The sequence below is a fragment of the Palaemon carinicauda genome, chromosome 15 (genome assembly GCF_036898095.1).
Source record: "Palaemon carinicauda isolate YSFRI2023 chromosome 15, ASM3689809v2, whole genome shotgun sequence".
Taxonomy (NCBI): Eukaryota; Metazoa; Arthropoda; class Malacostraca; order Decapoda; family Palaemonidae; genus Palaemon; species Palaemon carinicauda.
In genome coordinates, this window is record NC_090739.1 from 62,205,627 (window position 1) to 62,228,900 (window position 23,274).

General features: G+C 42.9%; 1 protein-coding gene across 3 annotated transcripts in view; it reads right to left on the reverse strand.

The window, feature by feature from the left end:
* The window catches only part of LOC137654632 (uncharacterized), a 137,929-nt gene that overhangs the window by 11,406 nt on the left and 103,249 nt on the right, over positions 1-23,274 (reverse strand). For all 3 annotated transcript variants that reach the window (XM_068388433.1, XM_068388432.1, XM_068388434.1), the window contains one exon: positions 6,468-10,895. In XM_068388433.1, the coding sequence (XP_068244534.1) occupies positions 6,468-10,895 (4,428 nt within the window). The remainder of the gene's footprint in view (positions 1-6,467; positions 10,896-23,274) is intronic.

Below are 23,274 nucleotides of genomic sequence, written 5' to 3' on the forward strand. Positions count from 1 at the left end.
TAGGATGCTGACAGACTCCCAGGAGCTGAAGTATCAAGGGCTGCAACCCATACAACAGGACCTCATCAAACCCCTAATCTGGGCGCTCTCAAGAAATGACTTTGACCACCCGCCAAATCAATCAGGATGCGAAAGGCTTCTTAGCCTTCCGAACAACCCATAAAACAATATTAAAAAACATTTCAAGAGACAGATTAAAAGGATATTGGAATTAGGGAAGTGTAGTGGTAGAACCCTCATCCACTACTGCACTCGCTGCAACGAATGGACCCAGTGTGTAGCAGTCCTCGTAAAGAGTCTGGACATCTTTTAAGTAAAATGACGCGAACACTGACTTGTTTCTCCAAAAAGTCGCGTCCATAATACTTTGCAGAGATTTATTTTGCTTGAAGGCCACGGAGGTTGCTATATCTCTAACTTTGTGCGTCTTAACCTTAAGCAAACATCGGTCTTTCTCATTCAAGTGAGAATGAGCTTCTCGTATTAAAAAAAAATCTGATAAAATATGACAAAGAATTCTTTGACATAGGCAATGAAGGTTTCTTAACTGAGCACCATAATGCCTCAGATTTCCCTCGTAATGACTTAGTACGAGCTAAATCGAACTTAAGAGCTCTAACAGGACATAATACTCTTTCCAGTTCGTTGCCTACGATCTCTGATAAGCAAGGAATATCAAAAGATTTAGGCCAAGGACGAGAAGGCAGTTCATTTTTTGGCCAGGAAACCAAGTTGAAGTGAACAAGTGGCTTTTTTTCTGTAGAAAAGCCGATGTTCTTACTGAAGGCATGAAGTTCACTGACCCTTTTAGCCGAAGCCAAGCACACTAGGAAAAGTGTCTTGAGGGTGAGATCCTTCAGGGAGGCTGAATGTAATGGCTCAAACCTGTCTGACATGAGGAACCTTAGGACCACGTCTAAGTTCCATCCAGGAGTTGCCAAACGACGTTCCTTAGAGGTCTCGAAAGACTTAAGGAGATCTTGGAGATCTTTATTGTTGGAAAGATCTAAGCCTCTATGTCGAAAGACCGAAGCCAACATGCTCCTGTAGCCCTTAATCGTGGGAGCTGAAAGGGAGCGAACCTTTCTCAGATGTAAAAGAAAATCTGCGATTTGGGCTACAGAGGTACTGGACGAGGACACAGATGCTGACTTGCACCAGTCTCGAAAGACTTCCCACTTCGACTGGTATACTCTAATGGTATAAGCTCTCCTAGCTCTTGCAATCGCACTGACTGCCTCCTTCGAAAAACCTCTAGCTCTTGAGAGTCTTTCGATAGTGTGAAGGAAGTCAGACGAAGAGCGGGGAGGCTTTGATGGACATTCTTTACGTGGGGCTGACGTAACAGATCTACCCTTAGAGGAAGACTTCTAGGAAAGTCTACCAGCCATTGAAGTACCTCGGTGAACCACTCTCTCGCAGGCCAGAGGGTAGCAACCAACGTCAACCTTGTCCCTCCGTGAGAGGCGAACTTCTGCAGTACCTTGTTGACTATCTTGAATGGTGGGAATGCATATAAGTCCATAAAAGACCAATCCAGTAGAAACATGTCTATGTAGATTGCTTCTGTATCTAGGACTGGAGAGCAAAAGATTGGTAACCTTTTGGTCAACGAGGAGGCAAAGAGGTCTATGGTTGGTTGACCCCAAGAAGCCCAAAGACTCTTGCCCACGTCCTTGTGGAGGGTCCATTCCGTGGGTATCACCTGACCCCTCCGACTGAGACAGTCTGCCAAGACGTTCAAGTCCCCCTGGATGAATCTCGTCAACAGGGAGATGCCTCGAATTCTAGACCATAAGAGAAGGTCCCTTGCGATCTCGAGCAGCGTGAAGGAGTGTGTGCCTCCTTGCTTGGAGATGTACGCCAAAGTTGTGGTGTTGTCTGAGTTGACCTCTACCAATTAGTTTCGAAGACGCTTCCTAATATCATCAAGGCCAAGTGGACTGCTAATAGCTCCTTGCCGTTGATGTGCATGCTCTTCTGACTTGAGGTCCACAGACCCGCGCATTCCCGACCGTCCAGGGTCGCACCCAACCCAAACCCGACGCGTCTGAGGACAACACGTGGTTTGGGTTCTTGACTGCTAGGGATAGTCCCTCTCTCAGACTGATATTGCTGTCCCACCATTTCAGGCATGCCTTTATTGGTTAGGAGACTGGGAATGATACCGTCTCTAATGTCTTGTCCTAGTTCCAGTGAGAGGCTAGATGGAACCGGAGAGGCAGAAGGGGTAGTCTCCCTAGTGAGACAAACTGCTCCAGGGATGAGAGAGTCCCTACGAGACTGTTCCAACTCCTGACTGAATAAACGTTTTCTTTTCAGCATTAGTTGGACTTCGAGCAGGGCTTGACTGCGAATCTCCATCCCCAAAAATAGAATAATCTGGGATGGGATCAGTTGGGACTTTTAGGTTGACCACAAGTCCCAACTCCCTGGCCAGACTCAACGTCCAATGTAGATCCTGCAGACAGCAAAGGCTGGACGATGCTCTGAGAAGCCAGTCGTCCAAGTACAGGGAGGCTCGGATCCCCGATAGCTCGAAACTGGTACCCCACATTCCTGTAAACAAACCTCAGAAACGGTTGGGAATCCGGGTGTATAGGAATGTGGAAGTATGCCTCCTGAAGGTCGAGAGAGACCATCCAGTCGCCTTCCATAAATGCTGTCAAGACAGCCTGGTAGACTTCATCGTGAAGTTTGTCTTGACAATGAACACATTGAGCGCACTTGCCTCTTACGTACTCCTGCAGTGAACATGGCTGCCAAATCATGGAGCCATCCCTGAGGGACTTGTTCCTGCAGAGAACGTGGCTGTCAGATCATTGGAGCCATCCCTGAAAACCTTGTTTATGCATGACATAATTGTACAGCAAAACTTCAAAGGCTCGAAAACAGCTGTGAAGTTGACCTGTAAAATCTTGGAGCGTCTCATGGCCAGGCGCCAGGGAGAGTCTATGAGGTTTGAGAAGTCTATCTGGGCAGAGGCAGGAACTCCCAAGCCGAGAACTTCTCTCGTGTCATATCAGACTCTCGCTCTATAAGCCAGTTTAAAAGAAGGGAGAGCAAAGGCTGTATCCCCCAAACTCCTCCTGGTGATAAACCAGTCGCCTAGCAAACGTAAAGCTCTCTAGGAGAGCGAGAGAGCACTAGCTTATAAAACAACGGCTTCGAAATAGCTAGGCCTAGTGTAAGCTCTGACGTTTAGGCGAACGAGGAGCAGCAGTTACAAAAAGATCCGGACAAAGATCCTTAAAAATCAGCATGATTTATTTAAAGTCCATAGAGGGCTAAGCAGCTTTAGGCTCCTCTCCGTCTGACAGAGTCCTCAAGGGAATATCAGTAGGAGGGGGAACAGCAACTTCCTCATCTGAAGGAACCTTGTCCGATAATAGCTGAGTCTCAAGCAAGGGAGAGACCTACCGTGGTGGCAATGCTTTACAAGCAGAGTCCACACGCACTGGTGCATTAGTAGCGGACCAGGACGCAACGTCATGTAACTGCTTGACAGTCTGTGAACTGTCAACAACAACAGGTGCGAGAGACCAGGACGCAACGTCATGTAACTGCTTGACAGTCTGTGAACTGTCAACAACAACAGGTGCGTGAGGACGCACAGCGTCCACTCGAGACTGCTTTGACCGTCTAGACTGAGCAGTCAAAACAACTCTAGAATGCGGAGGTTGACGCTCAGCGTCAAAACAAGTCAACTCCGATTGTTAGCGAACGTCCTGAACGTCAACAGGAGCATCAGCAAGTGGCCTAACGTCCAAATGTGGCTGAAAATCCACACGAGACCGCATCGAGTGTGGTTCTAAACAACCTGACTGACGTGACTTAGCTACGCCAACGTCAACAGGACGCACAAAGGAACGTTAGGGTGGCTGAAAGCCAGGATCTCGATGAGATAAACGGCTAGGCTCAACGGACTTATCGGCAGAATAGTGTTCCATAAGGGAGGCAAGCTTATTCTGCATGTCTTGCCGTACAACCCATTTAGGATCAACGGAAATGGTTGCGGTAGGAGACGAGGGTAACGTCTGTGACCGCAAAACCTTGCCAACAAAAAGACTCTCGGAGTCTGTGTTACGCTTTTGTTAAGCGGCGAGCAGTCTTCCGATGACTGCATAGGGTCAGAGCTGTCCTAATGGCTACAACCAGGACGCAGGACCTGTCCTGAAAGGACTGACTTTCGCTTAAGGGCCTCGAAACCTTGTTTCAGGTTTCTTATGCGAAAAGCCTTCGGATGACGAGGAGAAAATCGTCTCTCTCGCCTTATGGTAGGGGTGATCTTGGTAAGATACACCCGATACCATAGAGGGAACGTCTGTTCGCTGATCAAGGCCTCTCGAACCCATAAGTCGTACGACATTACTTCTCCCCTGGGCTTGGGAGCTTGCAAGAGGTCCCGGACTAGGCGAACGACAGGCACGAACAGACGAACCCTCGGTCGCAACACTGATAACACTTTGCGCAATATCACTTTATCACTACGATTTTCTGTTTTGCACTTATTTCACTGAAATCGAAACTTTTACTGATTTCTACCTGAAGCACGCAATTCTACCCTCATCAAAAGGTAGTAATTGCGAAATCAGTCGTATAATGCAAGCACATTAATACCAGCAAAAAACAGTAAACATATTTTAAGATAAAAAATTCAGTGGCTGGGGAAGAGACTAAACACTAGTTCATTCAAAACTACGTTTTCAATCTCTCACCGTACATTGCCTGGGGACGAGAATAAAAAACTAAAAACGTTTTATCCTTTCTCCCCGTACAGAGACTAGGGACGAGAGTAACTCGAGAACAACGTTACCCGCTTGAACGGAACGTTTTCTCTCCTCTCTCTCCCTCCGTCTCTATCTCTCTCTCTCTCTCTCTCTTGATTTCGCACCTAAGAGAAGAGCCCACTTACGTTTCGTCAAAAAAACATGTTATTTGACCAAAGGAAAAAACTGAAAGGTTTTTCAATTAAAAAGTTCCTTTAAAATAGAATTTAAAACATTTAAGCTTTGAAAGAAGAATGAACAAAACGTCAGAATCGATTTACTCTTTCTGCAAAGTGAAACCGTGATACTCTCTCTCTCTCTATCGTAACGATAGAGCGCAAACTGCGTAGCATAAATAAACTAAACGTTAGTTCATCTTTGAAACAGTACGAAGACTATTCAAAGAAAATCTTTCATAAAATATCTATTAAAAAATATTCATTAAAAAAGTTTTAAATCATTAGCTCTTTAAAAGCTATTTACGATTGAAAGGGCTCAACGTTGTTTAACTTCGGTTTCCAAGTTAGGACCGCCTACTCTCAGGAAAGGTCGCATATAAACAAATCATTAAAATTTATTTTTATGTTTATTATAAATGGAAAGTTAATCGAAGAGGCCTAATAAAGGCGGTGAGATATAAAATATATAGAGGAAAATCTATAATTAATTTATAACGTGATAAGATAATTGCTAAAAGCCTAAACACACTCCCGTCTAAGGGAAGGGTCGGCCATTTAAAAGTCAAAGAAAGTCCATACTCTCTTTGTCATCAAAAATTAAATCTATCCAAAAACGAGTTCAAGATTTAAGATGAAGATAAAACACCTGCGAAAGCTCAAACCAAAATGAGGTACTTCACCAAATATGTTGAGAAAACTCCAGGTTCTACAGCGAGTATTGATACGTCTTGTCGTCAACGTCGACAGAGAAGAATTGAAGGTTTTGTTTACATACAAGAGTGGTATCTGGCCGACAGTTGGCGCTGGTGGGCACACCCGCAACCTTCATAGCGATCGCTCGCGAGTTTTTTAGTATGTTTTCTGTCGAGCCGCAGAGTTGCAGCTATTATATATTCACCGGCTAAGTTAAATATTTAAAAAACAAAATTCTACTGATACTCTATACAATACCATGAATATGAATAAATACTACTCCCATTAAACTAAATAAAATAAAATCGGACCCTTCTTCCAAACTCAGCATTATTGATAATACTATTATCACTTTTGTATCATTATAATTGTTGCTAGTATCATTATCATTATAATTATTACACATGATTAAAAAATCTGTCCTTAAACATTATTCAAGAGATAAGAAACTAAATTACCACTTAAATGGAGACTAATTAACATGTGATCACTGCTGTTTCTATCATAAGGTGTAAATATGAAATAGTGCATTGGATGAGCAATATCAGTTCTTAAAATTTTTTCACCTAGAAAACTGCGAAATTCTGTTAAAATGAAAAAGTTTACTATATATGCAATTTTCATAGAGAAATCTATTTTCAACATAATAGATCCCAAAAGGGGGTTCTGCCTGTAATGTGCCTTTTGTACTACACAGTAGCTAGAACTAAAAGTTATGTTTTTCCTTGTAAGGGATACTAATAGTTTTGATCTCTTATGAAAATAAAAATTTATTACAGACTACTGGAAAAATACAATACAGTATTGGGAAAGGAAAAATGCATACCTGCATCTCTGTGTTTTTTGTGAGTATGTCAGCTGCATCGTCCGTCTCTGTCCAAGAGTCTTTCACTATTTTCATCTCTGAATCTATACAATGTTTTCTTGGTGAAATCTCTTTATCATTGTCAGCAACAGAGTCTGTCTGTTCGGCATAAATTCCAATTGATGTAGTTTCCCCTGCTGGTTTAGCTTTAGCTAAACCTTCAGAATTATCATTTGAACCACAAAATGCTTCAGTTTGTGTCTCCTTGGTACCTTGAAAATTTTGTTTTTGAAGTTTATAAAGTTCTGCCAATTGCTTTGCTGCTTCATACTGGAAGCCAGGAGTGGTTTCCTTTTCTTTAGTCATGGATTTGCTTTCCTCCAAGACATCTTTGTACATTCCAACTTCATATTTTTTTTCATAATCATGAATTTTATCAAGAAAATCATGCCCACCTAATACCTTGTGTACAGCTTTGGGTTCATTCATAGTTAAATTATCATGTGATGGATAAATTTCCGATGCTGAGGATCTTTCCTCTTGTAACGTAACTCCTGGACTAGATCTTTCTTGATTTGGAGAAACCTCAATTTTCGAAGGAATTTCATGTGGTTGGGAAATTTCAGGGAGGGAATGCTTGTCAGACGCCATTTTTTCTTTATGTGAGGATAGAACTCCAGCAGCAAAGGATCTTCTTTGTAATGAAGACCCTTCAGCAGAAGAAGGCCTTCTTTGTGGTGCAGATATTTCAGCAGAAGAAGGCCTTCTTTGTGGTGCAGATATTTCAGCATAGGAAGTATTTTCCTGTGGTGAACACACTTTAATAAAAGATGGTTTTTTGAGAGGTGAAGGCACTTCCACAAGAGAAGAATCTTCATGAGGAGAAGGAATCTTATCACCAATAAGTACTTTTTGTGATATGGGTGTATCAAAATCAAACTGCCTTTCTTGTGACAAGGTCTTTTCAACAACAGGGGAACTATCCTCATGTGAAGGTCCTCTAGTATGATTCAGTCCTTCATGATTTACAAGTCGCATCTCTTCTGGTATTTCTCTTGGCATGGAAACTCTATTTATTCCCCCTTCTCTCTGAACTGAATCTAACCTTCTAAAATTACCTTCTGTAACTTTTAAAGTTCTGAACTTATTTCTATCTCTGTTCTCCATGTGCCTGCTGTAAAAAGAAAACACATCTGAGGGATGTAAGAACTTGAATGTTGTTTCAGTTATGTTTTTGCCTTGAACCTTTGTTGCTGACGATGGTAACTTTAACAAAGTCAACTTTTGCAATTTCTGTTCTCTCAGAGCTAAAACATCACTTCCTACATGAGTAGGCTCAAATGTACCTTTGGTGTTTATTGCTTCATTTCTGATAGGAAATTTTACCTTATTTTGATTCTCAAGAGAATATTGTGGCATTGCAAAAGGAATCTTTTTGAGAGTCAGAGGCTTGAAAGCCTTGGGATTTTCTTTAGCACCAGATTGAGAATCTTGCTTTGGTAAAACTAATAATTTTAAGGGAGCTTGATAATTATCCCTTTTTGTTAGATTACCATCATTCATTTGGTTTCCAGATAAAATACCACTTGCTTTACTTATATTTTGATCTAAAGAGGGCTTAAACTTCAGGGGCACTTGTTTTAGATGTACTCTTTCATCCCACTGATACTGTCTGGGTTTAATTTCACTTACTTTCAATACCACTGAATCTTTTGAATTCAAATTTATAGCTTTACTTACATTATTTCTTATGCGTAAATCATTATCATTAATCATCACATTTTTTCTCAATAACTTTTCATGTAAGGCATGCTGACTTGTAGACTCCATGACTGATCCCTCTTCTAAATCAGATGCATGCAAAGAATCGGGTGAAGTAATGTCATCCAGTGTATCATCTACCGGCAAATATTCTTGCAAATCTGACACACATTCTCCATCCTCATCCAAGTCAGACAGAGTCAATTTCTCACTGTCTGTTTTGTTCTCTGGAGGAAGTTGAAGCAGTTTTGTAACACCAAAATGATTAAATTCTTGTGCTTCTGATGTAGTTTCTACAGGAGTTAAGCTTTTTTTCTTTAGGATAACTGGAGGTGTATTATCAGGGTTTTCATGATCTTGTCTTTTGACAGCCTCATGAACTTCAATAACTAGCTTAGGTGGTCTAACAGAACCATCTGATTTCAAATGAAAAGGTTTCCAGGAGTTTTTATGTTTTGAACCAATGACTGATTCTCCTTTTGATGCAGTTTTCTTTTCAAGAGAAAGTTCATGACTGGGTTTCTGTTCTAAATTACTAACATGTCTTCCATTTGCAGAATTATTTTTCTTGGTCTCTTTTTTAGTGTTGCTCAACGTACTCTTACTCGAATCAACTGTCTGATTTCCAGCATCACAACTCTCAACACGTTGGTGGTTTTTCTCAAAAGTTTCTTTAAACTTATCAGCAGCACTGATCATTGCCTCAATACCATCCTGCTGAGCTTGGACTAAGTTTCTTAGCTCTTCGGGAACAGTGAGCTCTACTTTCATTCCTTTCAATTTCTCAAGAATTATTTGAGAATTATCAAGAGATGGATATCTATGAGAATCTGTAGTTAAGCCGGACGGTCCTTTCTCAGGTACATTTATGACTGAGGAATGTCCTTCAGAACTCAAGACCCCATCATCAGAGTGCACTTCATCCCTGTTTGCCAGACTTTTACCCTCCTTTCCAATACCATAATGATGAACTTCTGAATGCTTCTTGTCTCTAACTTTCATACTTGCAAATGCTGATGTACCATCTGTCTTGTCAATCTTTAATTCATGATGAAGCATTTCATCAACTACAATATTAGAAACCTCATCAGCCCTGCATATATTTGTAGGGCTTTCTTTACCATGTTTTTTGTTGCCATCTGTGGTTACACCCTGCAAAACTAACTCAGATGTACTTTGCTGATCTTCATTTATTGCGGGAAAATTCAGAACTTCCCTCTTCTTTTTGCTTGAATGCTTTTTACGAGTTTTCTTTTTCCTGGGAGGATTCCCTTCCACATGCTGCTCTGTAACAGAAATAACATGGCTCTCGTCCTCATTTTCTTTATGGCTAGAAGTTGCTTCATTAAAAGAATTACTTGAAAGTGTAAATGGGAAATTAAACCACATTAAGGCACAAAATATATCTTCAATTTGTAAATTTATTTTCATAGAAACAGTTGAACTTCTAATGTCCCCTCTCAAAGGAGAGCAAAGAAATACCCTCTCACTACTCATCATCCAGTAAATAAACTGAATATCCTCATGGGAAACTTCATTCATTTTACTGGCACCAAAACTTTTAATGGAAGAAAGTAACTGCTTCAAATGATCAGCTAAGTTGGATTGAGAGGACAACAAGGACTTATTCTTCAAGTCTAGCACTTTGCTTTCTTTTTCTTTCCTTGTGATATGAAGGCTCTTGCTTCTATGATGCTTATGCGTTGAGTGTAATGATGACCTTCCTAAGGAGTGATGATGCTTTCCCATTCTTCTTTCTGAACTGTGCAGGGTGCCTTTTATAAGGGGTGATTTAGAAACATTCTCTCGTTCTCGAATAGATCCATGTTGTCCATTACTTTTTTTAGCTAAAGGAGAAAGGCTTTGTGTTCGCCTTGACATGTTTCTAGAGACTCTATGTAATGTAGTATTTAAATTCTCTGACCTACTGATATACAGTTTAGTATTTGTACTATCTTGCCAAATATGTGAAAATGCCAAGTTCCTAAAAAGGCCTCTCCTTTCTACATGGGCACCATCAACATCATCTAGACACATAGTACCTCTAAACTTTGAAAGAGAACGGACAGGCTTACATTCTTCCAGAGAAATGATGGAGTCAAACAACTGTTTTCGTGTTTCGAGGCCTTCAAATTCGAACTGTGCTATTTCATTGGTAAATTCAGATAAAGAAGGGATTTGAACTTGATGCTGTGGAAAAGCTTCAGCATCTTTAGCAAAATTCATACTGGCATATAAGGAAACAAGTTTCCGGTACTCTCTTTCCATACCGGCACCTGTCTCTTGGAAATTATGTGCCACAAAACACTTCTCATTCTCCTGATCACCATTATGCACTCTTTGACTTTTGCCATTTCTACCCAAAAGGATCTTTTCCTCTTCACAGAATTTTTCAAATAAGCTAAAGAAATCTGGATATGCATCAAGTGTACCTTCACTCTTAATATTAGTGTTTCTCCATGTATCAAAAAGTCTCTTGGCTTTGTCCTTTAGCAAAGATGGTAACTTTGCAGGATCAGGAACAATCCTAGCTAAGGCCTTTGTTACATCCACACACGGAGGAATATTACTTGCTGATGTTAGTGCAAGACCGACTGTTTGTTCTTTCCAAATGCTGGACTGTGTTTGCTTGTTGATTTCTATAGTCCACATCAAGATTTCTTTCTGAATACTCAGTTTCCTTTCATTCTGTGAAAAAATCACCAACATATCCATGAATAATCAAAGAAGATTTCAAAGAGATATAAATATTGTCAGAACTTACTTTTCTAGTTATTTAATAAGAATAAATATACAAAACAAATTCAAGACTAAATGAAAATAGAATATTTGAAAGTACAAATTACAGTATCTTAATTTTGTAATATAAGCTTTCATTTGATAAAAGTAACATTCTGAACACAAGTTACTACAGACAGCTTAACAAATAATTATTCACCAACCAGACAAATGGGAGTACAAACAAAGTCACTTCTGATCTTGCAATAAATTCTCATAGTCTTGTAAAGTGGATATTGGATCAATGTGAAGATGTCCTGAATATATCTCATCCACTTTACAATAGCTAGGTCAGAAATAGGAATGTTATGGGTTATGGAGCCAGGAAGTTTTATATAATTATGATATTTTAATTATAAAATAAATTTTTGAATATACTTACCCGGTGAATATATAATAGCTGCAACTCTGCGGCTCGACAGAAAACACACTCAAAAAACTCGCGAGCGATCGCTATGAAGGTTGCGGGTGTGCCCACCAGCGCCAACTGTCGGCCAGATACCACTCTTGCATGTAAACAAACCCTTCAATTCTTCTCGTCCCGCTGCGTCTCTATTGGGGAGGAAGGGAGGGTCTTTAATTTATATATTCACCGGGTAAGTATATTCAAAAATTTATTTTATAATTAAAATATCATTTTTAAATATTTAACTTAGCCGGTGAATATATAATAGCTGATTCACACCCAAGGCGGTGGGTAGAGACCAGAGTTAATTAGGTTTACAGCGTATAAGCTAAGAGTTTTTTCATTTTGACAGTTATCAATGTAACAAAACCAAAATATATAGGTACCTGGTAAGGAAGTTGACTTAGACGATTACTCTGCCTTGTAAGTCTGTCTTCCTCACGGAGCCCAGCGATCCTCTTAGGATGCTGAAAGACTCCCAGGAGCTGAAGTATCAAGGGCTGCAACCCATACAACAGGACCTCATCAAACCCCTAATCTGGGCGCTCTCAAGAAATGACTTTGACCACCCGCCAAATCAACCAGGATGCGAAAGGCTTCTTAGCCTTCCGAACAACCCATAAAACAATATTAAAAAACATTTCAAGAGACAGATTAAAAGGATATTGGAATTAGGGAAGTGTAGTGGTAGAACCCTCACCCACTACTGCACTCGCTGCTACGAATGGACCCAGTGTGTAGCAGTCCTCGTAAAGAGTCTGGACATCTTTCAAGTAAAATGACGCGAACACTGACTTGCTTCTCCAAAAGGTCGCGTCCATGATACTTTGCAGAGATCTATTTTGCTTGAAGGCCACGGAGGTTGCTATAGCTCTAATCTCGTGCGTCTTAACCTTAAGCAAAGATCGGTCTTCCTCACTCAAGTGGGAATGAGCTTCTCGTATTAAAAATCTGATAAAATATGACAAAGCATTCTTTGACATAGGTAAGGATGGTTTTTTAACCGAACACCATAACGCTTCAGATTTACCTCGTAAAGGCTTAGTACGAGCTAAATAGAACTTAAGAGCTCTAACGGGACATAATACTCTCTCTAGTTCGTTGCCTACGATCTCTTTTAAGCTAGGAATATCAAAAGATTTAGGCCAAGGACGAGAAGGCAGTTCATTCTTGGCCAGGAAACCAAGTTGAAGAGAACAAGTGGCTTTTTCTGTCGAAAAACCGATGTTCTTGCTGAAGGCATGAAGCTCACTGACTCTTTTAGCCGAGGCCAAGCACACCAGGAAAAGAGTCTTAAGAGTGAGATCCTTCAGGGAGGCTGAATGTAAAGGCTCAAACCTGTCTGACATAAGGAACCTTAGGACCACGTCTAAGTTTCATCCAGGAGTAGCCAAACGACGTTCCTTAGAGGTCTCAAAAGACTTAAGGAGATCTTGTAGATCTTTATTGTTGGAAAGATCTAAGCCTCTATGCCGGAAGACCGAAGCCAACATGCTCCTGTAGCCCTTGATCGTGGGAGCTGAAAGGGAGCGAACCCTTCTCAGGTATAAGAGAAAATCAGCGATTTGGGCTACAGAGGTACTGGACGAGGATACAGATACTGACTTGCACCAGTCTCGGAAGATTTCCCACTTCGATTGGTAAACTCTAATGGTAGAAGCTCTCCTCGCTCTTGCAATCGCACTGGCTGCCTCCTTCGAAAAGCCTCTAGCTCTAGAGAGTCTTTCGATAGTCTGAAGGCAGTCAGACGAAGAGCGTGGAGGCCTTGATGTACCTTCTTTACGTGGGGCTGACGTAACAGGTCTACTCTTAGAGGAAGACTTCTTGGAAAGTCTACCAGCCATCGAAGTACCTCGGTGAACCATTCTCTCGCGGGCCAGAGGGGAGCAACTAACGTCAACCTTGTCCCTTCGTGAGAGGCGAATTTCTGCAGTACCTTGTTGACAATCTTGAATGGTGGGAATGCATATAGGTCTAGGTGAGACCAATCTAGGAGAAAGGCGTCTATATGTATTGCTGCTGGGTCTGGGACTGGAGAGCAATAGATTTGAAGCCTCTTGGTCATCGAAGTTGCAAAGAGGTCTATGGTGGGTTGACCCCAAGTCGCCCAAAGCCTCTTGCACACGTCCTTGTGGAGGGTCCATTCTGTAGGAATTACCTGACCCCTCCGACTGAGGCAATCTGCTAAGACGTTCAAGTCGCCCTGGATAAACCTCGTTACCAGGGAGATGCCTCGATCTCTTGACCAAATGAGCAGGTCCCTTGCGATCTCGTACAGTGTCAGGGAGTGGGTGCCTCCTTGCTTGGAAATGTAAGCCAAGGCTGTGGTATTGTCCGAGTTGATCTCCACCACTTTGTTTCGAAGGAGACTCTCGAAGCTCATCAAGGCCAGGTGGACTGCCAAAAGCTCCTTGCCGTTGATGTGCATGCTCCTCTGACTTGAGGTCCACAGACCTGAGCATTCCCGACCGTCCAGTGTCGCACCCCAACCCAAATCCGATGCGTCTGAGAATAGAACGTGGTTTGGTTTCTGAACTGCTAGGGGAAGTCCCTCTCTTAGACTGATATTGTCTTTCCACCAATTCAGGCATGTCTTTACTGTTTCGGAAATCGGGATTGAGACCGCCTCTAGCGTCTTGTCCTTTTTCCAGTGAAAACCTAGATGGAACTGGAGAGGTCGGAGGTGTAGCCTTCCTAGCGAGACAAACTGCTCCAGGGATGATAGAGTTCCTACTAAACTCATCCAATTCCTGACTGAGCAACGTTCTCTCTTCAACATCCTTTGGATTACGAGCAGGGCTTGATCTATTCGGGGGGCAGACGGAAAAGCCCGAAAAACTGGACTGCGAATCTCCATCCCTAAATACAGTATAGTTTGGGATGGAATCAGCTGTGACTTTTCCATGTTGACCAAAAGTCCCAATTCCTTGGTCAGATCCAATGTCCAATTGAGATCCTTCAGACAGCGATGACTGGACGAGGCTCTGAGAAGCCAGTCGTCCAAGTAAAGGGAGGCTCGGATCCCCGATAAATGGAGGAATTTTGCCACATTCCTCATAAGCCTCGTAAACACGAGAGGAGCAGGACTTAGGCCAAAGCACAGGGCCCGAAACTGGTACACCACATTGTCGAAAACAAACCTCAGAAAAGGTTGGGAATCTGAGTGAATGGGGAAGTGGAAGTATGCGTCTCTTAGGGCGAGAGAGACCATCCAGTCTCCCTTTCTGACCGCTGCTAAGACTGATTTCGTGGTCTCCATGGTGAACTTTGTCTTCGTGACAAAGACGTTCAGAGCACTGACGTCTAGCACCGGTCTCCAACTTCCTGTCTTCTTCGGTACTAGGAAGAGACGGTTGTAAAACCCCGGTGATTGAAGGTCCGAGACTTTGACCACCGCTCCCTTCTCTAGCAAAAGAGACACTTCTAGTTTCAGGGCTTGTCTCTTTGCTTCCTCTCGGTAATTGGGAGAGAGATCGATGGGGGAAGTCGCTAGAGGAGGTTTGTGTACAAATGGAATTTTGTACCCCTCTCTGAGCAACCTCACAGACTGTTGGTCTGCGCCTCTCTTCTCCCAGGCTCGCCAGAAGTTCTTGAGTCTGGCACCTACTGCTGTCTGAAGCTGCGGGCAGTCAGACTCTGCCACGTGAGGACTTGGCTCCTTTCCTCTTTCCTCTCTTTCCTTCAGCACGAGTACTTCCCCTGCTGGGAGCTCTGCCACGAAAGGGCGGAATAAACCTGGACGCTGGAGTGTCTATCCTTGGTCTAACAGAAAAGGAAGTCGAAGGAGTCCCTTTGCGAGCAGAGGACGCTACCAAGTCATGGGTGTCCTTCTGCACGAGTGACAAAGCTATGTCCTTAACCAAAAGTTCAGGAAACAAAAACTTCGATAAGGGGGCAAAGAGTAGCTCAGATCGTTGACAGGGAGTAACTCCTGCCGACAGAAAAGAGCAAAGAGACTCTCGCTTCTTAAGTACTCCTGAAGTAAACGAGGAGGAGAGCTCATTGGATCCATCGCGGATGGCTTTATCCATGCAGGACATAATGAGTAAGGAGACATCTCTATCAGCCGATGAGATTTTCCTACTCAAGGCTCCCAAACACCAGTCAAGGAAGTTGAAAACTTCAAAAGCTCTAAAAATGCCTTTCAGTAGATGGTCAAGGTCCGAGGATGACCAACTAATCTTCGAGCGTCTCATGGCTAGGCGGCGGGGAGAGTCTACAAGGCTTGAGAAGTCGCCCTGGGCAGAGGCAGGGACTCCCAAGCCGAGAACTTCTCCCGTGGCATACCAGACGCTCGATCTAGACGAGAGTTTAGAAGGGGGGAAGGCAAAAGCCGTCTTCCCTAAACTCCTCTTGGTTTCCAACCAATCGCCTAAAAGCCGTAAAGCTCTCTTGGACGAGCGAGAGAGTACAAGTTTGGTAAAGGCTGGCATGTCAGCAGGTACGCCTAAAACAAACTCAGACGGCGGCGAACGAGGAGCCACAGAGACAAAGTGTTCGGGAAACAATTCTTTAAAAATGAGCATGACTTTCTTAAAGTCCATAGATGGCGGAACTGCTCTAGGTTCATCAATAGCTGAAGGATGATCCTCAGGCTGAGGGTCAGCAACGTCCTCATCCGAAAGTTCCTCATCTGACAACTGATGAGAAACAAGCAAAGGGGTTGGCAATGCTTGACTCGCAGCGTCCACCCGCACTGGTGCATAAGTGGCGGACCAGGACGCAGCGTCCTGTAACTGCTTGACAGTCTGGGAACTGTCAACAACAACAGGTGCGTGAGGACGCACAGCGTCCACCCGAGACTGCTTAGACCGCCTAGTCTGAGCAGTCAAAACAACTCTAGGTTGCGGAAGTTGACGCACAGCGTCAAAACAAGTCAACTCCGATGGTTGGCGAACGTCCTGAACGTCACCAGGCACATCAGCAAGTTGCCTAACGTCCAAATGCGGCTGAAAATCCACACGAGCTCGCATCGAGTGTGGTTCTACCCCAACTGCTTGACGTGACTTGGCTACACCAGCGTCAACAGGACGCACAAAAGAACGTTTGGGTGGCTGAAGGCCAGGATCTCGATGAGATAAACGGCTAGGCTCAACGGAAACCTTATCGGCATTGTAGTCTTCCATAAGGGACGCAAGCTTAGACTGCATGTCCTGCAGTATAACCCATTTTGGGTCCACGGGAATGGGTGCGGTAACCGACGGGGTTAGCGTCTGAGACGGCACAACTTTGCCTTGCTTAGGCGGCAAGCAGTCATCCGATGACTGCAACGGGTCCGAACTGTCCCAATGACTACATCCAGGACGTTGGACCTGTCCTGAAGGGACCGACTTCCGTTTAAGAGGCCTAGAAACCTTGCTCCACGGTTTCTTGCGTGAAAAGCCTTCGGAAGACGAGGAAAAAATGGGCTCTCTCGTCTTATGGTAGGGGCGATCTTGATGAGATACGCCTGATACCATAGAGGGAACGTCTGTTCGCTGATCAAGGCCTCTCGAACCCATAAGTCGTACGACATTACTTCTCCCCTGGGCTTGGGAGCTTGCAAGAGGTCCCGGACTAGGTGAACGACAGGCACGAACAGACGAACCCTCGGTCGCAACACTGTTCACAACACTTTGCGCACTAATCACTTTCCCACTTTCCGCAGTGGCACTATGACACTTAAGTTCCTTCACGTCAGCCATGAGTTGATTACGATCAGTTGCCAACGCTTCAACTCTTTCCCCCAAGGCATGAATAGCACGTAACATGTCTTGCATAGACGGTTCCTGAGTGCTAGAAGGGGGGTTAGGAACCACTACAGGGGAAGGATTAGGTTCAGGGGCATGTGGAGAGGAAAAATCTACAGACCTAGATGAACTCCTCCTTACCCTATCTCTCTCTAGTCTACGTGTATATTTATCGTATTCGAGCCAATCGAATTCCGAAAGGCCCACGCATTCCTCACACCGATCTCCCAATTGACAAGTTTTACCCCGACAATTGGAACAAACAGTATGTGGGTCGAGAGAAGCCTTTGGAAGACGCCTATTACAGTCCCTAGCATTACACTTTCGAAATCTAGGTACTTGAGAAGGGTCAGCCATTTTGAATTAGTCAAAGAAAATTCCAAAAACAATCCAAGTCATCAACAAATAATCTGATTCAATAAAGAGTTCAGAGTTTATGTTGAGGAAAAACACCTGCACTGCGAAAGCTCAAACCAAAATAAAGTACTTCACCAAGTATGATGAGAAAACTCCAGGTTCTACAGCGAGTATGAATACGTCTTGTCGTCAACGTCGAAAGAGAAGAATTGAAGGGTTTGTTTACATGCAAGAGTGGTATCTGGCCGACAGTTGGCGCTGGTGGGCACACCCGCAACCTTCATAGCGATCGCTCGCGAGTTTTTTGAGTGTGTTTTCTGTCGAGCCGCAGAGTTGCAGCTATTATATATTCACCGGCTAAGTTAAATATTTAAAACCCTGTTTTGATTATAAGAAAATTCAATTTTAATAACATTTATTTCTAAACTCCCCTGATGATCATAATGCTCCTCTCTTGAAGCTTGCTTATATTAATGTTACCCCCAAAACTAAAAAAAAGAATATCTTTCCTTTGAATGGGCTTAGGCCTCTATTATAGTATTGCGAAATTCTAATGGCTGAAGACAATAAACCACAGCGGAGGCAGGGAGCATCATCTTTTGTCTTTCAGTCTCAAAGTCAAAATCAATCACTATCCTCTTCACATCAATATTTAGGTGAGTATAGAAATAAAATAAAAAATAAATTATTTACTCTCAATAAAACTAACCGATTCTATTTGTTTTATCATCAGCAGCTACATAGCACATAAAGTCAGCAATATTGATAAACTAGGACTCATTAAGATGACAAATTTGAAAGTCATTTGTATTTTTCCTAACTACACAAACTTGAGCACTTTTCTATGGATATTACTTCTGATATAACTGGTATCTACCCATAAATATGTTAACACGAGATGTTAACGACCCTCCGTTAGTTAGCAGGGGTAGACCAGCGACACCGTTCGCACACTCACCTAGGGTGTTACGTCACTTTTGGTTGCATGCAGGACTTCTAGGGGGACATGTGATGGCAGACCAAGTATGAGTAATAGCTCAGGTTTGTATAATTAGGAAAAATACAAATTACTTACAAAATTGTCATTAGCTCCTACACACATACAAATCCTTCGTTCTTTACTATGGAGACTCATTCTTAGGAGGGTGGAAGTCTGAAACCTAAACCTAACTAGCAGGGAATTTGACCTGGAGTGCAACTCTGAGCTCGTTTGAGCGTGAGAGAGGCACCCTAACAAATTGTGAACTCTCCATCTTGTAGCCTGGGGAGTTGACGGACTAAGCAATCATGGTGAATGAGAGGAAACCAAGCACTGTGACTTGACCAGGTAATAATAAAGTGTGTTGAAAGTGACTTCATACTTAAACCTAGACAATACCAGACTCCCCCTCGCAGGAAGAAAGTGGACATAAAATATATACAATACCATATTTCAGCCCAAACAAGGGAAATGGTATTTATCTCAGTCAGAGGTAAGACAGCTTGCAGAGTCCTTCAGATGCTGTGCCCCAAGAGAGGGGTAGATCTAGTAAGAAAAGGCCAGTCATTCTATCCAATCATCCCAGACTAATATCTGCCCTCGACTGACTGCTACTTTTCCTGTAAGGAGCTGAGGTGGCTTATACCACTTATTGAACAGCCACCACAGAACCCATAGCGAGGGTATCTTAGGCTCCTGAAAGTTACTTCTTGCAGGTAATGTACAGTAAAGGTGGTCTGATGTAGTCAGACACCAGCTTAGACCTGCGCCACAGAGAAGTTTCATTTAAACGCTAGAGACGTGCTTACACCCCTAACATCACAAGCTCTGGGTCTAAGATCATGTTATGGAGACAGGATTCAAGTAACGGTTGATCAGAATCGTCGGATATATTACGGAGACTCAAAATCCAGGAGGGCCTGAATCTAGAGTCCGCTACAGCCGGATTCTAAGTCTTAGCTACAAACTAAGAGACAAAGCTGACTGTTACCTGCCCTGATCACTTTGAATGAGTGAGGTTGTGGGAAAGACTATGCAACTCGATGACCTTCTTACCAAGGCAAGGGCAAGAAGGAAAACCACCTTGAAAGTAGAGTACCTATCGGAGGCTTGATGTAGCGATTCATAAGGAGCTCATTTCAGGGAATGTAAGACACATACTACATTCCAAGAAGGCAGTCTAACTTCTGACTGGGGTAAGTAGGCTCGAAGCTCCATTTGAGGAGAGAGAATTCAGTCAAGGAGGAAATGTTAACTCCATTCAATCTAAAACAAGGCTCAAGGAAGAGCGATAGCCTTTCACTGCCGAGACTGAACAGAGTTTTCCTCCCTGAGGTATAAAAGAAACTCCACAATCACTGGGATGATGGCATCGTGAGGAGAGATACCCCGTCCACGACACCAACCACAGAATATAGTCTACTTCATATGGTAGACGGCGAATGACAACTTACGGAGGTATTCAGCCATCCTTTTTGCAACATCTTGTGAAAACCCTCTCTGTGAGAGGAAATGCTGGATAACCTTCAGGCATGAAGTCGTAGGGATGCAATTACGTTGTGGTATATCTCTGCATGAGGTTGTTTGAGTATGTCGAGGATGAGAGGCAACTTCCTCGGTACCTCTGTCGGCAGAAGTAGAAGAACTGGATACCATTCCGCTTGAGTAACATTACAAACCTTTAAAAATGGACATGCGGAAAACAATGAGTGTATTTACTTCACATGAGAAAAATTTTGTTTTCTTTTACGAGCATTTACGGTTGAGAGCTTACTCCCAAAATGGATTAAACTTGTAAATCAAAGTACCAATGTATAAGCTAATACTGTCATATGGTTGGAAAACACCACCATTCACTAACCTATTACTATCGAATCGTGATTAAGGACCCTTATACCACTAGAAGTTTGAAGCAATTGATACGAAAGAGTTGATTCTTGCGTCATCAATTTCCCTGAAAATTAGATAAGATAGAGAGTTCTTAATCATCCTTTCTGTGAAGCATCCATTAACAGAGATGGGTCTGGAATCCTCAATTCCAAGGAAACTATCTGTGATAACCAAAGATGATTTTCTTACTAACTCAGCAGCGGAAGTTGGCTCTTCATACCAGAAATAAGACATTTTATCTGGATCAAATCTTTCTCCAATCTCAATTGAGGAGATATTTCAAAACACTCCCCCTCAGACCTCCCACTGGAATGAATATCTCTTAAAGAAGTAATGGTCCCTAGAAATCTAATGCACATCTGACCTGACATAGAATTTCATCCTTTTGAACATTTCCAGTAAAAGAAAAAAAATTAACCCAGTTTAGACCAAAATTAAACCAGCAGAGGCAATTTAAGTTCATGGACCGCCTGCGCAGTTTATCATTGGTCGAATCATGGCGAACGGTAGAAAGTAATATAGATAAATATTAGACTAGTCTTGTAACAGGGTATCGACTTTTCTTGCTAAACAATCTGGAATTGGTGAACAAAAATGATATTTTAATTATAAAATAAATTTTTGAATATACTTACCCGGTGAATATATAATAGCTAATAGCTGCAACTCTGTTGCTCGACAGACACATACATAAAAAACTCGCCAGCGATCGCTATGCAGGTTGCGGGTGTGCCCACCAGCGCCAACTGTCGGCCAGATACCACTCTCGATGTAAACAAAACCTTCAATTTCTTCTCATCCCACTGCGTCTCTATTGGGGAGGAAGGGAGGGTCGTTTAATTTATATATTCACCGGGTAAGTATATTCAAAAATTTATTTTAAAATTAAAATATCATTTTTAAATATTTAACTTAGCCGGTGAATATATAATAGCTGATTCACACCCAAGGAGGTGGGTAGAGACCAGAGTTAAATATGTTTACATCGTATAAGCTAAGAGTTTTTTCATTTTGACAGTTATCAATATAACAAAACCAAAATAAATAGGTACCTGGTAAGGAAGTCGACTTAGACGATTACTCTGCCTTGTAAGTACGTCTTCCTTACGGAGCCCAGCGATCCTCTTAGGATGCTGACAGACTCCCAGGAGCTGAAGTATCAAGGGCTGCAACCCATACAACAGGACCTCATCAAACCCCTAATCTGGGCGCTCTCAAAAAATGACTTTGACCACCCGCCAAATCAACCAGGATGCGAAAGGCTTCTTAGCCTTCCGGACAACCCATAAAAACAACATTAAAACATTTCAAGAGACAGATTAAAAGGATATGGAATTAGGGAATTGTAGTGGTTGAGGCCTCACCCACTACTGCACTCGCTGCTACGAATGGTCCCAGTGTGTAGCAGTTCTCGTAAAGAGTCTGGACATCTTTCAAGTAAAATGACGCGAACACTGACTTGCTTCTCCAATAGGTTGCGTCCATTATACTTTGCAGAGATCTATTTTGCTTAAAGGCCACGGAAGTTGCTACAGCTCTAACCTCGTGCGTCTTAACCTTAAGCAAAGATCGGTCTTCCTCACTCAAGTGTGAATGAGCTTCTCGTATTAACAATCTGATAAAATATGACAAAGCATTCTTTGACATAGGCAAGGATGGTTTCTTAACCGAACACCATAACGCTTCAGATTGGCCTCGTAAAGGTTTAGTACGAGTTAAGTAGAACTTAAGAGCTCTAACAGGGCATAATACTCTTTCTAGTTCATTGCCTACGATCTCCGATAAGCTAGGAATATCGAAAGATTTAGGCCAAGGACGAGAAGGTAGCTCATTTTTGGCTAGGAAACCAAGCTGCAGAGAACAAGTAGCTTTTTCTGACGAAAACCCGATGTTCTTGCTAAAGGCATGAAGCTCACTGACTCTTTTAGCCGAGGCTAAGCATACCAGGAAAAGAGTCTTAAGAGTGAGATCTTTCAGGGAGGCTGAATGTAAAGGCTCAAACCTGTCTGACATGAGGAATCTTAGGACCACGTCTAAATTCCACCCAGGTGTAGCCAAACAACGTTCCTTAGAGGTCTCAAACGACTTAAGGAGGTCTTGCAGATCTTTATTGTTGGAAAGATCTAAGCCTCTATGCCGGAAGACCGAGGCCAACATGCTTCTGTAGCCCTTGATAGTAGGAGCTGAAAGGGATCGTACTTTTCTCAGGTATAAGAGAAAATCAGCTATTTGGGCTACAGAGGTACTGGTCGAGGATACGGAAACTGACTTGCACCAGTCTCGGAAGACTTCCCACTTCGATTGGTAGACTCTAATGGTAGACGCTCTCCTTGCTCTGGCAATCGCACTGGCTGCCTCCTTCGAAAAGCCTCTAGCTCTAGAGAGTCTTTCGATAGTCTGAAGGCAGTCAGACGAAGAGCGTGGAGGCTTTGGTGTACCTTCTTTACGTGTGGCTGACGTAGAAGGTCTACTCTTAGAGGAAGACTTCTGGGAACGTCTACTAGCCATCGAAGTACCTCGGTGAACCATTCTCTCGCGGGCCAGAGGGGAGCAACTAACGTCAACCTTGTCCCTTCGTGAGAGGCGAATTTCTGCAGTACCTTGTTGACAATCTTGAATGGTGGGAATGCGTAAAGATCTAGATGTGACCAATCTAGGAGGAAGGCATCTATATGTATTGCTGCTGGGTCTGGGACTGGAGAGCAATAGATTGGAAGCCTCTTGGTCAGCGAGGTTGCAAAGAGATCTATGGTGGGTTGACCCCAAGTCGCCCAAAGTCTCTTGCACACATCCTTGTGAAGGGTCCATTCGGTTGGAATTACCTGACCTTTCCGACTGAGACAGTCTGCTAGGACGTTCAAGTCGCCCTGGATGAACCTCGTTACTAGGGAGATGCCTCGATCTTTTGACCAGATGAGCAGGTCCCTT